Source organism: Papaver somniferum, unplaced genomic scaffold (genome assembly GCF_003573695.1).
Source record: "Papaver somniferum cultivar HN1 unplaced genomic scaffold, ASM357369v1 unplaced-scaffold_76, whole genome shotgun sequence".
In the NCBI taxonomy this organism is placed as follows: domain Eukaryota; kingdom Viridiplantae; phylum Streptophyta; class Magnoliopsida; order Ranunculales; family Papaveraceae; genus Papaver; species Papaver somniferum.
Genome location: NW_020650526.1, coordinates 843111 through 857753, shown reverse-complemented (window position 1 = coordinate 857753; position 14643 = coordinate 843111). Strand labels below are relative to the sequence as shown.

General features: G+C 38.2%; 2 protein-coding genes across 2 annotated transcripts in view; both read right to left on the bottom strand.

Moving 5' to 3' along the window:
- Positions 1 to 8025: 8025 nt before the first annotated feature.
- LOC113344352 (F-box protein CPR1-like) lies at positions 8026 to 8622 on the bottom strand. The gene has a single exon (XM_026588348.1). It carries the CDS (start codon positions 8620 to 8622, stop codon positions 8026 to 8028), a length of 597 nt encoding a protein of 198 aa, XP_026444133.1.
- A 5444-nt stretch (positions 8623 to 14066) lies between these two features.
- Positions 14067 to 14643, bottom strand: part of LOC113344351 (LRR receptor-like serine/threonine-protein kinase FLS2) — a 51324-nt gene continuing 50747 nt past the window's right edge. Inside the window, exon 7 of the mRNA XM_026588347.1 lies at positions 14067 to 14641. Within this exon, the coding sequence (XP_026444132.1) occupies positions 14295 to 14641 (347 nt within the window). The 3' untranslated portion in view covers positions 14067 to 14294. The remainder of the gene's footprint in view (positions 14642 to 14643) is intronic.

The following is a 14643-nucleotide window of genomic DNA, read 5'->3' as shown; positions in this document are numbered from 1 at the left end:
TTGATGAAGGATACTGATGTTATGGTTGCTGTCGTCTTCGGTTATGGGATGTTGGAAAACGTTGAGCTCGAGTTCTTAAACAGGCTGGAACTCATGTAATTGTTACTGAAATTGATCTTATCTGTGCTCTTCAAGCTTGGATGGAAGTTCTTCAAGTCTTGAACTTAGTATGGGATTGTGTATCATTTACATGTCTGCAACAATAATAAAAGCATAATTGTGAGTACTATTTCTGACGACTCTTCTCTTGAGTATTTATTTGCAATGCTGAGGACCATGAGATTCTGCCTTTAAAGTAGTAACCCACCATGTTTATATTCCTTTTTCAGGTATTTGATCTCTCTTGGCTGGTTATCGTGGCTGTGATGATCATCTTGAAGGTGAAGTCTCAAGTCTTTTAAATGTATTTTAAAAGTATTCTCAACAACTTATTCATTTCCTCTATGAGTGCTGATTCTGTATATGCTTTTCTGCTTCCCGGGCTATGCAAATCAGATAGTGTCACTGGGTAGGAGAAAGTTCAGCACATATTTTCAGACTGCTAAAGGCGTTGATGTTCTTTGGATTTATAGTGACGGTTATCATCCTCTTTATGTTTGTGAATCTTAAAGTTGGTGACATCTTTGCGAGCAAAGAGCACAACAGCTGATCCAAATGGTACCCCTTTTCTTCTCTTATTGACATGAGAAACAAACCACACAGATAGATAAAGTTATAGTTAATGATTTTCTGATACCAAATTGTGTAAGAAACCTATATGGCCTTTTTATTTGTTGTTGTGAAACTTTAACTGCTGTTTTACTAGAAATTCAATCGTGGTATATGATGCAGCATTGATTGATGAATGGAGAATACACAAGAAGCAAGTTATGGCTTCATGACCTTGCTGGAAGTGAGAGATTAGCCAAGCCAGACGTTTAAGGAGATCCGCTGAAAGAAACTCAAATTTTTAACAGATCCTTATCTGCACTGGGAGGTGTGATAGTAGCGCTGGCGACCAAAATCCCACATATTCCTTTCAGGTCATCTTTTATGAGGATATCTGATGAAGATACAAATTTAATATTGTTAATTTTGCTTGTTTGATATGATTATAATTTTCTACTTAATGCCAAACTAACATTCTGATTTTTGAATATTCCCAATTTGTGCAGGAATTCAAACCTCACTCACTTGCTCCAAGATTCTCTAGGTATTTTTCATTCTTCCCTAATTAATTTTGAAGTTATTGAAACTGGACTGAGGATTGAGTTTCTCTATTGCTTATATTGCATATTCCATAATAATTACCACTCCAACTAATCACATCAGCAATAACATCCCATGGAAAATTTTCGTCCATACTCTGACTTTATAAGATCCCATGGAAATTTTGTCATGAGAACAAAAAAAAATCAACAATCGCTGCTACGAAATGAACAACCAATTTTCTTAACCATTAGGACCATAATGTAGCTTACAATTCCAAAGTGGAAGTCCGTGGCAGCCCGCTCTATCAATATGTAGTTTTTCCATTTTTGTTATTACTTCATCTTGTTTCAGGTTCAAGCTGTTGCATGGAATTCACATCTGCCTAATTATTTTCTTAGAGTGTTTACTTGACTCTTGCTATGTGAGCATTCCCACATAGCAGAAAACTGTAAATACAGTTGCAACAACCTAGTATCACTGATCTGAAAGCCTAACAAATTCAAATATGTGGGAACCTAGGATGTCTTTGATGAAAAACTTAATGCTTGCAGAAACTTCAGTCTGATTTTTCAGTCTCTCATATGTGGTTCAAACTTTGAATTGTAGGGTGACAATTGCTTTTCAATAAAGCAACAACTTGTAACATACAGAAGCAGCTGTAAACTGGAGAATGTGGACCAAGTTGAAGAAAATCTCTTGCCATGAGTCTCGAGTCCAACCAACCATCTTCAGCATCAGTTTTTAATAGCTGGTTGTATATGAATGAATAGTTACTCTTTTGTACTTTAATCAGCACCTAGTTGTTCCATCTATGGAATAAATTTGCGCACATACGATTTATATGATATTTTTAGTCATGTTCAAAGAATCTATCATTTTATTTTCTTTCGTTGCGCAACACACTTTCATACAAGGTGATTTGAAGTTAGCTAGGTAATGCAATTGGAGTGGTAGGTTAACTTGAATGAATGTAAATGTGCTACACTGGCATGTTAATTTGAATGTGATACTTTCGGCAATTCATGCAATTCGGTTTCAGCTATAATTTTTTTTTTCAAAATAGTTTTATGCACACAACTTCTAATAAGAGTTGTATTCCATATTTCAACTACACATACCAAAGGTTGTGAAAAATGTCTTTACGACATAACCAGGTGTTGTCCAAGATAGTTCGACAATTCATACAAGTGTTGTGCAAATATTATTCATAATACTGGTAATTGTTGTTGTATATGTTTCTACGATATACTACTTATGTTGACCACGATTGTTCTACAATACAAGCAAGAGTTGTGTTAGGTTATCAAAAAAAAATCGAAAGAGAATCACAACATTGACAAACTATTGTCGAACCATGAATCACATCACCCTTTACAACACTTGTCATCCATTGTAGAAAAACTTGGACTTTCTACAATACCCCCGTTCCACAATGCATGGAATGGAGTTGTCGTAGGGGTACTGCAACTCTTATCTTGTGTCGTCAATGATGTTTTTTCCCGTAGTGTATATGTCCAAAGTACCTTATGCATCTGCAGTTGGGAGTCTAATGTATGCTATGTTGTGTACTAGACCTGACATAAGTTTCGCAGTGGGTATGGTAAGCCGTTACCAGAGTAACCTTGGACTAGATCACTGGAAAGCGGTCAAAAGGATATTCAGTTATCTTAAAGGGACTGCTGATCTTCCCCTTTGTTACCATGGAGATGATATTAGACTTAAGGTATTTAGCGACGCCGATTGGGGCAACGATAAAGATGAGTACAAGTCTACTTCTGGTTATGTGTTTAAACTAGGAGGTGGTGCAATCACTTGGTGCAGTAATAAACAGAAGTGTGTTGCTCTTTCCACAATGGAAGCGGAGTATGTTGCACTTTTAGCAGCTGTCCAAGAAGCTGTATGGTTAAGGAGATTTCTTAAGAGTCTTGGTGTCTCTGAAAATGCAAAGGATGCGGTGGTGCTTCATAGTGATAGCCCATCATCTCTTGCATATGTGAAGGATCACAAATACCATGGAAAAACCAAGCATATTGGTAGGCGATTCCATTTCATACGTAATATAGTTGCACAAAGAAAGGTTGTTCTTAGACATATCTCCACGAACAAGATGTTGGCTGACCCTTTGACCAAGCCAATGCCGAGAGTTGTTTTCCAATCTCATGTAGAGAACATGGGATTGACTAGGATTTGATATGTAGAACATTTGATTATTGTTTGATGACATTATTATTAATTTTGAGTGAATGGATGAGTATTGATTGTTTTCTTGATAAAATATGTTATATAGAATTCATATATACAATTCATGTGTACATGTATTTGAAGTTGTCTACAGGCAAGAATCAGCCTACTCACACAGGTGATTCGCCTTGGCGCTTTGTATAGCGAGCAAGATGAGAGCAAGAGAAAAGAAGTTTTTGGGAATTTGTATTTCAAAAACTACCTGTTTTTGTAACAGTTTTTTGATTCTTTTCTAAACTGTATAAGTCGCCTTAGTATGTCTAAGATGAGATCTCAAAGAGATCATTCATTAAGTTTGACCACCACTTAATGAAGCTTGTTATAAAGCCAAATGTGATTTTCTAAATAGTCTTTATGTATATGACTGGGTTTAGAAATTCATGTTAGGCGCTTTTTAGCGACTAGACTAAGATTTGTATGATGTATATTTTTAACGCAAGACATTCCCAATTAAGTGGCAGAACACCATAGCATACTCATACTGTATGTGCTAAGTCGACCAAATGTGGGAGCAATGGTTGATTCCCTGCTTCGTTACTGTGTGAGCCACTTGGTTAATATCCAATTCTTTTACTCCTTTGACTTGGGTTTATGTCATGAATAGGATACTTAATGATGCTACTTTAGCATGTTTTCTAATACGATGCATATTACCATAATATGATACATGTCTAGGAAAGCTATTAAGTTGAATTGGATTGATATGGATTTCTTGGAAGAAAATTTGATGATATACCATGAATTGTGATTCATTGCTGGCCAGCGTTTTTCGTCTGTCGAAAATCATCAATACAATTTATATGTCTGGGTACAATACTGCTTCTTCGAGGGATTAAGAGTATTGCACCGGGTGTAGTCAAATTATCTGAGGTGAAAACGAGAGGTTAGTAAGTGATGTACTTTGGTTAGTTTGATAAAAACTTAATCATTGTGCTCCTGCCATTTTTGTAATGCTCGTGAGGTCGCACACCCTATATCCAGTATGAAGAGTTTGGTAATGTGACAAAGAGAGTACTATATTATATGCGGGAAAGTGGGAGATGTTAGTATTGGTCGGTCAGGTTAGGTATCTCGACCCATGACCAAATCCATTTAGTATACCCGCATATATTGGGCTGAATAGTTGAATGTGGGAGACGTGGGAGAATCAGTTTCTCCAATCGGTTTTGACTGAGAAGTACTCGGACGACTTCTTCCACTTCCCTGAACGGCATATATAAGAGCATAAGTTACTCTTATCTATGTTAAGTGTAACTGCCGCAAGGTTTAGGGTTTAAACAAAAACAGTATCTCTTCCATTACTTCTCTAGGAAACTAGGGTGTGAACAAGTAGTATATTCTCTAGTAGATTATATTCAAGACTTCACTGCAATCAAAGAACGAAGAAGGATTCTCAAACAAGAGGCTCGTAACAGCAATCATTCGATCCTGAGGATTTCGGATCTTCCGCAGGTAAGTTCCTATCCGAATCCATTTACTTTGGTTCATGTTTTCGTAACAGTCACAACTGAATGGGTAACCCGCCAATTCAACAATTTCACCTTCAATTACAGTTACCGACGATAATGAATCATAACTTACATAGTAAATTGTCCAATGAACTTCTGGCGTTCTCACGTCACTTCCGAACATGAGATTATACTTTTTTCTTAGTGTAGCAATATTTAGATGCATCTTAACAAAACTAGGGTTATACATTATCACTTGGTGTAGTAATAAACAGAAGTGTGTTGCTCTTTCCACAATGGAAGCGGAGTATGTTGCACTTTTAGCAGCTGTCCAAGAAGCTGTATGGTTAAGGAGATTTCTTAAGAGTCTTGGTGTCTCTGAAAATGCAAAGGATGCGGTGGTGCTTCATAGTGATAGCCCATCATCTCTTGCATATGTGAAGGATCACAAATACCATGGAAAAACCAAGCATATTGGTAGGCGATTCCATTTCATACGTAATATAGTTGCACAAAGAAAGGTTGTTCTTAAACATATCTCCACGAACAAGATGTTGGCTGACCCTTTGACCAAGCCAATGCCGAGAGTTGTTTTCCAATCTCATGTAGAGAACATGGCATTGACTAGGATTTGATATGTAGAACATTTGATTATTGTTTGATGACATTATTATTAATTTTGAGTGAATGAATGAGTATTGATTGTTTTCTTGATAAAATATGTTATATAGAATTCATATATACAATTCATGTGTACATGTATTTGAAGTTGTCTACAGGCAAGAATCAGCCTACTCACACAGGTGATTCGCCTTGGCGCTTTGTATAGCGAGCAAGATGAGAGCAAGAGAAAAGAAGTTTTTGGGAATTTGTATTTCAAAAACTACCTGTTTTTGTAACAGTTTTTTGATTCTTTTCTAAACTGTATAAGTCGCCTTAGTATGTCTAAGATGAGATCTCAAAGAGATCATTCATTAAGTTTGACCACCACTTAATGAAGCTTGTTATAAAGCCAAATGTGATTTTCTAAATAGTCTTTATGTATATGACTGGGTTTAGAAATTCATGTTAGGCGCTTTTTAGCGACTAGACTAAGATTTGTATGATGTATATTTTTAACGCAAGACATTCCCAATTAAGTGGCAGAACACCATAGCATACTCATACTGTATGTGCTAAGTCGACCAAATGTGGGAGCAATGGTTGATTCCCTGCTTCGTTACTGTGTGAGCCACTTGGTTAATATCCAATTCTTTTACTCCTTTGACTTGGGTTTATGTCATGAATAGGATACTTAATGATGCTACTTTAGCATGTTTTCTAATACGATGCATTACCGTAATATGATACATGTCTAGGAAAGCTATTAAGTTGAATTGGATTGATATGGATTTCTTGGAAGAAAATTTGATGATATACCATGAATTGTGATTCATTGCTGGCCAGCGTTTTTCGTCTGTCGAAAATCATCAATACAATTTATATGTCTGGGTACAATACTGCTTTCTTCGAGGGATTAAGATTGCACCGGGTGTAGTCAAATTATCTGAGGTGAAAACGAGAGGTTAGTAAGTGATGTACTTTGGTTAGTTTGATAAAAACTTAATCATTGTGCTCCTGCCATTTTTGTAATGCTCGTGAGGTCGCACACCCTATATCCAGTATGAAGAGTTTGGTAATGTGACAAAGAGAGTACTATATTATATGCGGGAAAGTGGGAGATGTTAGTATTTGGTCGGTCAGGTTAGGTATCTCGACCCATGACCAAATCCATTTAGTATACCCGCATATATTGGGCTGAATAGTTGAATGTGGGAGACGTGGGAGAATCAGTTTCTCCAATCGGTTTTGACTGAGAAGTACTCGGACGACTTCTTCCACTTCCCTGAACGGCATATATAAGAGCATAAGTTACTCTTATCTATGTTAAGTGTAACTGCCGCAAGGTTTAGGGTTTAAACAAAAACAGTATCTCTTCCATTACTTCTCTAGGAGACTAGGGTGTGAACAAGTAGTATATTCTCTAGTAGATTATATTCAAGACTTCACTGCAATCAAAGAACGAAGAAGGATTCTCAAACAAGAGGCTCGTAACAGCAATCATTCGATCCTGAGGATTTCGGATCTTCCGCAGGTAAGTTCCTATCCGAATCCATTTACTTTGGTTCATGTTTTCGTAACAGTCACAACTGAATGGGTAACCCGCCAATTCAACAATTTCACCTTCAATTGCAGTTACCGACGATAATGAATCATAACTTACATAGTAAATTGTCCAATGAACTTCTGGCGTTCTCACGTCACTTCCGAACATGAGATTATACTTTTTTCTTAGTGTAGCAATATTTAGATGCATCTTAACAAAACTAGGGTTATACATTATAGGCTTCAGATATTTGGAACCACAAAACTAGCAATATTTGGAACCACAAACTTTCACGTTCAGTCAGATTTAACAATAGTATGTTGTACGATGTTCCTAATTCTGATCAATACTTAGGAAAAGACATAACATAAGCAAATCTTATAGGCTTCAGATATTTCTAAAGCTTTAAAGATAAATAAATAAATAGCAAAAAGCGAAACCAAAATTCTGCATATAATAAAAAAAATGTTAAAGCCTAAGTGTAGTTTCCACTATGGTCAAAGCTTTAACGAAATATATTTAGCTTGTTCTTCTTCATGTTCCAACCATCTTATTTCTACCGGCATAAGTCCCCGAATTAAGTGAAACTAAGCTTTCCACATAATTTATTGAATCATGTATCCATAAACCACTGTTCACTCCATTCTTAAATAATAGGTTGATTTTTATAAATAAATGTTTGAAAAAAATAGGTTGGTTTCCTAATTGGAAAAGTCAAATGTTTATTTTAATTTTATTATTTTTTTTCTTAACTTCTTTTGATGACAAGTGTTTATGTACCATTTCACTTCACTTCTTTCATTGACAAGTGTCATGAGGACCATTTTGAATGATTGATTCTCTTAATTTTCTCTAAAATCAAAACCAGCCTATTAAAAAAGAACGGAGGGAGTAATTTTTTTTTCAGTTCTTTACCCCTTTTAGGCTCTGGGTCATATGTAACCAACCTATAGCCATATTTTATTAAAATCTGACCATTTTCAAAAGAATGCACAAGCCTCAAAGTGTAGTCGGTATCGGGGATACTCGAAATACTTCCATGGTCAATGGTATAAACTTGAGTTCTTGCACTCCATAATCTTGCATCGTCCAAACCTCAGAGCAACTCATAGAAACCGTAACAACTAAACAGAGGCACCCTTCCAAAACTCCAATGGTCATCGGGAAATGCTTTCTGTCGAAGAGTTCTTTTGGAAATTGCACTTCGTCGAATTTTTCGTTGCTGATATTCATAGAAATAATTAACTTTGATGGGTTTTTCTCACGCGCTTCACCAAACCAGTGAAAAGCTCCATTAACAAGAATCCCAGTTTGTCGCTTATCAGGAAATTTATATGTCACGGTTTGGCTACATTCCCATGAATTTGATCCCAACTTATACACAATGATGTCGAGTAACTGATCAGTCCCAGGACGTTTTAGCATGTTTATTAACTTGTAATCATCAGCCTTGCAATCATAACCAAAAGCATTGATGATATTGATATTATAGTCATTCCAAAAATTATGTCGTCGTCTTAGTAATCTCCTGTACTCTTTAGTTGCAGGGTTACAAAAACAAATGAATGTCTCAACACCGTTAGCAAACCACTCCATTACATGAACCTATGAATCGAAAAGGTCCAACGGGAAGTGAATTGAATGGGAAATCCACCATTTTAACAATTTCACTTCCATCCACTAACGACGATGAATCATAGCTTATAGAGTTAATTGTCCAATTACTGTTCCTTCTACGTTCACCAACACATCGTTCATCACAGCTTTCGAATATGAGATTAAAGTTTTTCGTTTGTGTAGTAATATTAAGGTGCATGTTAGCAAAATTAGGGTTAGAAATTATTTGAAACCAAGACTTGCAAACACACTTACATGCAGGGACATACCCAGGATTCTTCACTGGGTAGGGCTAGATTGTACGTAATAGTCGGACGCGGCAAATTTTTTTGGAATACATCACATAATTAGTGGTCAAATAGTGATCCACCCATACGTCACATAATTTTGATCGGAATACATCACATAATTAGTGGTCAAATTTTTTTTGGAATACATCACATAATTTTGATCACCTCATAATATGGGCTAAAAATCAAATACAACTAATATGTAAGCTAAACATGAAATTTAAACTAAATTTCTATCAAAACTAGTGACAAAACCCCTAGGTGAACAAACTAGTGATAAGAAAAAACCGGTCATATTATTTTTAATAAATAAAAACCGTTTCAAACAAAACTGGGACAAAAACCTCAAGCCAAATAATAATGTGTAAATTTAGTTTTTGTTACTTTTAAAAAAGCCAAACATACCCTTCGACCTTTTCTTCTTCTTCTCTGATTTCTTCTTTCTTCTGTCTCCTTCTCCCACCACCATCATCACCATCAGCAACAATGGAACTGCACCAAAAGAACGACGAGTATTCGAGAGACGTTTTCTCTTATTCATTTCCCTAAAACTGAGAAAAGAAGAAGCAACAGTTGCCGCTGTTTTATCACCTGAAATTGAGAGTAAATATCGTTGTTGTTGATCGAGAAATAGATCGAGAATTGGGAGATGAGAAAAGGGTAAGATAGAGATGATGGACTTTGGTAAGATTCAAGATGGGTTGAATCTGAGATTGCAAGAAATTGGATCTGCATCTCGCCTGGGGTTGATTCAGAAATTAAAACTCAGAGTTGAGTTAGATTGAGAAGATGTGAAGATGGGTTCTGCTAGCTTCTGTTGAATTCAGTTGTGGAGTTTTGGATGAACTGAAATGGGGATCTGGAGAAATTGAGGGTTTGTGTTGGTGCTCTTGAAGAAAAAATTAGGGATTTTCTGTCAATTCGAGAAATGAATGAGGCCGCTGGTGTTGAGGATGGATCTGAAGAATGATGGTGGTGGAATTATGAAACAGAGATGAGAAGAAATCGAAGATGAGCTGCTGTGGCTGCTGGTGATAATGAAATCAGTTAAGCGGAAAATGGAACTGTAGATGATCGAAATGATGCATTAATGAACTTGGAAAACTACGATTCAATTTGAGATGGGTTCTGGAGTCGCAAGATGTTGTTGATGGGCATATTCAAATGAGAAAAGAATGAGAAGAAGATGAATGGAGTTTTTGGTGTTGTGTGTTGACTAAATTGATGCCTCAGCTGCTATTGAAATTGCAGGTGACGATGGATTGGTGGTACTACAGTTCAGTGAGGTGGTCATGGAAGTGAAGAGAAGGAATTGAATAAGAAGTGCAAGTTGTGTTGAGAACTGGTGTTTAAGAAGATGTAATGTTGATGCTGCTGTTGTTACTGTGGTCTGATGGCAGAGATGTAGGTGCAGTTGTCTAGTGGTGTTAGATCTAGCGCAAGGACTGGAATTGCAGGTTAAGCCATGGATTGATGGTAGGATTTAAACCAGTTGAAGCCTTGTGTTGGTTGGTATGCAGGATAAAGAAGATAATGACATTGGCTTGTGAACTGAAATGATGCAGGTGGAGGTTATGGAGCTGTGAATGGGTTAAGAAGCTATGTGTCGCAGTGGTGGAATGTGGAGCTGTAGATGACAAGGAAATGGTGGTTGCTGCCATGGTTCAGCTGGAGCAGTGGAAATATAAACTTCAAGCACATTATAAACTTCAAGCACATTATAAACTTCAACTGGAGCAGTGGAAATCTAATAATAAGAGGATGACAGACAATGCTGAAGATGTAGATTATATGGCCGTCGCTAGTATGGCAGAGGGGATGGTAGGAGCTTAGCTAGCAAATATTATTGAGGTTGTTGCCATTAATATGATGCGTGACGAAAGAACTGAGGTATATATAACCTGCTTTTTTATTTTAATCCATCCGTTTGAGTATATAGAATTGGTGATCTCGTAATTGTCTTAGTTATGAGGAAACTGTAGGATTCTTATTTTGTCTAGGTCACGCAAGTTAATGAATGGTAGATGTTTTAGCATTCTCAGTGTACGTTGGCATAGGTTTCAAGTATCTGAGGTGCACATCAATGGAACCCGCAGTATGTTACGAATATTGATACTCTATAATAGAGCCAGTTACTTGCATATCCTTAAAACACAAACAAAGTTATCTTGTATCTGCTTATCTCTTTTTATTCTTCTCTGACTGAAAAATAGTTGTAGGTCTATATTTTTCAAGCACGAGTTTCAGAAGTTTCTTAAGTTTGATTAACTAATGAAGCTATCGTTTAATGTACCTTAACCAACAGATGATTTAGTCAAATTAGAAGGATCTCTGATGAGTTAAAAAGAGGGATCTGATTTTAAGTTGAAATGGTCAATGAAGCAGATGGTGCTGTTGTGGATAGACGGAGGATGAAAGTAGAGCTGAGTTACAGCAGATGATGTTGTAAACTAGAGAAAAAATGAAGCTTAAATGAAGTGCAGCTACTGATGAATTCTGATGAAACCAATTATGGTTTCATCTTATTTATGATGAAACCATAATCGGTTTCATCGTATTTATGATGAAACCAAAATTGGTTTCATCTAATTTTTGGTCAGTGGTGGTGGTCGTCGGCGGGTGTTGGCGATGTTGTTGGTTTTAGTCGGTGGTGGTTGGCGGTGGTCGACAATGGTGGTCCTGGCAGTTGATAATATGTGTTGTAGCATAGAGCATGGATCTGTGTTGCTGTAATGTTGTTGTATAGAGCATGGATCTGTGTTGTTGTGATGTTGAGAGAAAGATGGAGACATTAAGGACTGCTCTTGGGATGAATAAAGTTGATGAAACTTCTTTACTACAGGAAGAAGGGAAACAAGAAACTGTTCTGGAAACAGTGGAATCTGATTCTGAAATTAGGTCAAGGAGAGGGTCCAAAAGAAGGTTTGATAGAGAAAAATTATGGCTAGAATCGAAATGGGAAGCAATTGCAGGTGGTGAATTGGATTGTGGAGCTGAGTAGAGTCAGCTAGGAGATGTTGCTGCCGCTGCTTTCAGATTGGCAGTGTGCAAGTGTAGCTGCTGGTATTGTTGATATGGTTATTGCAGTGATGGGTTTGATATGGTTATTGCAGTGACAAGGTCTTGTGACGAGTTTCATTTGATGCTGCTAGTAAGCTCTGGTTGCAGCTGAAGTTAATATTATAGAGAAGGTGGTACTGGTGTTGGCTTTGAGTTGGTTCTCTATGAAGAATGGTTTGAGCTGATGCTTGAGAATGGTTTTTAAGTACAATTGCAGGTTGAGAGTGTAGAGAAGAACTGAGATGCCTATGTTGGTGGTGATTATGAACTGCAGCTGGTGATAATCAGAAACCATGGAGGAACTGGTGTTGCTCTGGTTGAATTAATATGGATATTGCAGGTCCAGTTGAAGATCAAACTGAGCCTGAGATGGAGCATTTGTGGTGTTCAGGTATGAGCTTGAACTGAAATGGAAGGCAGTAATGCAGTGGGTATGGGATTTGAAGTGAATTTGTAGTTGCAGGTGGAATGAAGTGCTGCAATACAATGAGGAATTGCTGTAAACCTAGATGGAAAGATAAACCAGGTGAAGCTGAGTAATGGGTCTTGAGACATAACTGGTGGTATTGCTGTTGAAGCGCAGAAACCAATTATGGTTTCATCTTATTTTTGATGAAACCAAAATCGGTTTCATCGTATTTCAACAATGTATTTTTATCCATGAAGATGTATAATACCTCTTAAAAAATTTCTTGCAGGTGATTTCTCACGAAACCAAGATGAAACCAAAATTGGTTTCATCGTATTTTTGGGTAGTGGTGGTGGTGGGCGGTCGTGGTGCTGGTTTTGGTCGGCGGTGGTCGACAGTGGTGGTGCTGGATGGTAGGGTGGCTAGTATTGGTGGTGCAATTACGTAGTATCGGTGGTGGTGGTGGTGGTGGTCGGAGGTGGTGGCGGTGGTGGTCGACAATGGTGGTGCTGGATGGTAGGGTGGCTGGAAGAAGTGGTGCAATTGCGCAGTATCGGTGGCGGCGGCGCGCGGCGGCGGCGGAGCGGTGGTGGTCGGTGGCGGCGGTGGTGGTCAATGGTGGTGGCGGCGGGCGGCGGTGGTGGTCGGTGGTGGCGGCGGTGGGCGCGGCGGCAGAGCGGTGGTGGTCGGTGGCGGCGACGGCGGTAATGGTCAGTGGCGGCGGCGGAGGTGGCGGCGGTGGTCAGTGGCGGTGGTCGGTGACGACGGTGGCGGAAGGTGGCGTTGGCGGTGGTCGGAGGTGGTGGCGGCGGTGATTATTGGTGGTTGTTTATTATTTGTTGGGGGTGACAATATAATAAGAATTAAAGTGTGGTTGATTTTTGTTTTTGTTGGGGTGATTTAAACTAGAAGGGTAATATAAACAGTTTATATTAAATGGGGTTTTTGTGAACAATTTGTTTTGTTGGAGTTTTTGTATATGGATAGTGACACCTTTGGGGTTATAACTCGCGGACCAAATTTCTATATTAAAAATTTTTTACCCAAAAATTAGGGACGGGCTATAGCCTCCTTTAACCCCTTGCTAGGCCCGCCCCTGCTTACATGCATACGTTGATTTCACGGGCACCCTTAGAAGGATCGCAAGGTAGACATCTTCGGAAACGCTTGACATTGCTTCTCCTCCCCCTTCTTCTTCTTTGGATTTCTTATCGAGCAATTTTTTTATTCTTTTTCCTTTTTGCAGAGAACTTCCGATCTATAAGATTATACGGGCTATTAGAGGGCCATGTTGTGATTATACGGGCTACGGGCTGTGATGATATCACCATGCAAGTTATGGACCGGTCAGGCAGATGAACTAAAAGGGGGTTCGGGTTCTACGTTTATAAAGTGCTAAACATTGAGGAAGTCAGCGAGAAAATCATTCTGTAGGATATATATGTCGTCGGACACAAGATTTTCAAGAACTTTGCATGCATCCCCAGAAGGGCGCAATAGTCTTGATTGTGCTGTGGTGGTGACTGGTGTAATGATACGATAATGGATGTATGTCTCCTAAGATATAACACAGTACCTTCAATATCAGTGCACCACTTGAATAACACAAAACATAGAAAGCCTAAAATCCCTACAGCAACAAACTCCTTGAACAAACTCTCAGGTTTTTTGTTTTTGTTTTATTTTTATTCTGCTAAAGTTTTTTGTATGAAAACCCAAAATGCTTGTTATACTGTTGAAACATCTCTTAGGAAAGCCATTTGGAATTTCGAGACCTTTTTGGTTACAAAATCTGAAAGAAAATACAATAATAAAAAGTGGAGACCATCGAGCTAAGTTAAGCAATATGCGAATGGGTGCAAATTAGTTGCACATTATCATCATGTCTTGGGTTATATGTTACCTTCACTTATCTTTATCAGTGTTGACAAAACCTCATTCATGTCGGGGCGATCTTCATGGGCAAGAGAGGTACACGAGAGAGCCAGTTCAAGAAGCGCTATTAGTTTCTCTTCCTCTCCTTTGGATGACATATTTAAGTTCATATTTTGATCCGCTAATTCAAGAATTCCATCGCCTCCGTTTGTCAGAGCTCTCTCCACTAACTGGTGTAGAGTAACCGGAAACCCGTTCTCTTCAATGGGTCCTGTTGGTCTTTTCGCAGTTAAAAACTCCATCAGTAATACCCCGTAGCTGAAAACATCTGCCTTAGTTGTAACCTTCCTCATATACGCGAACTCT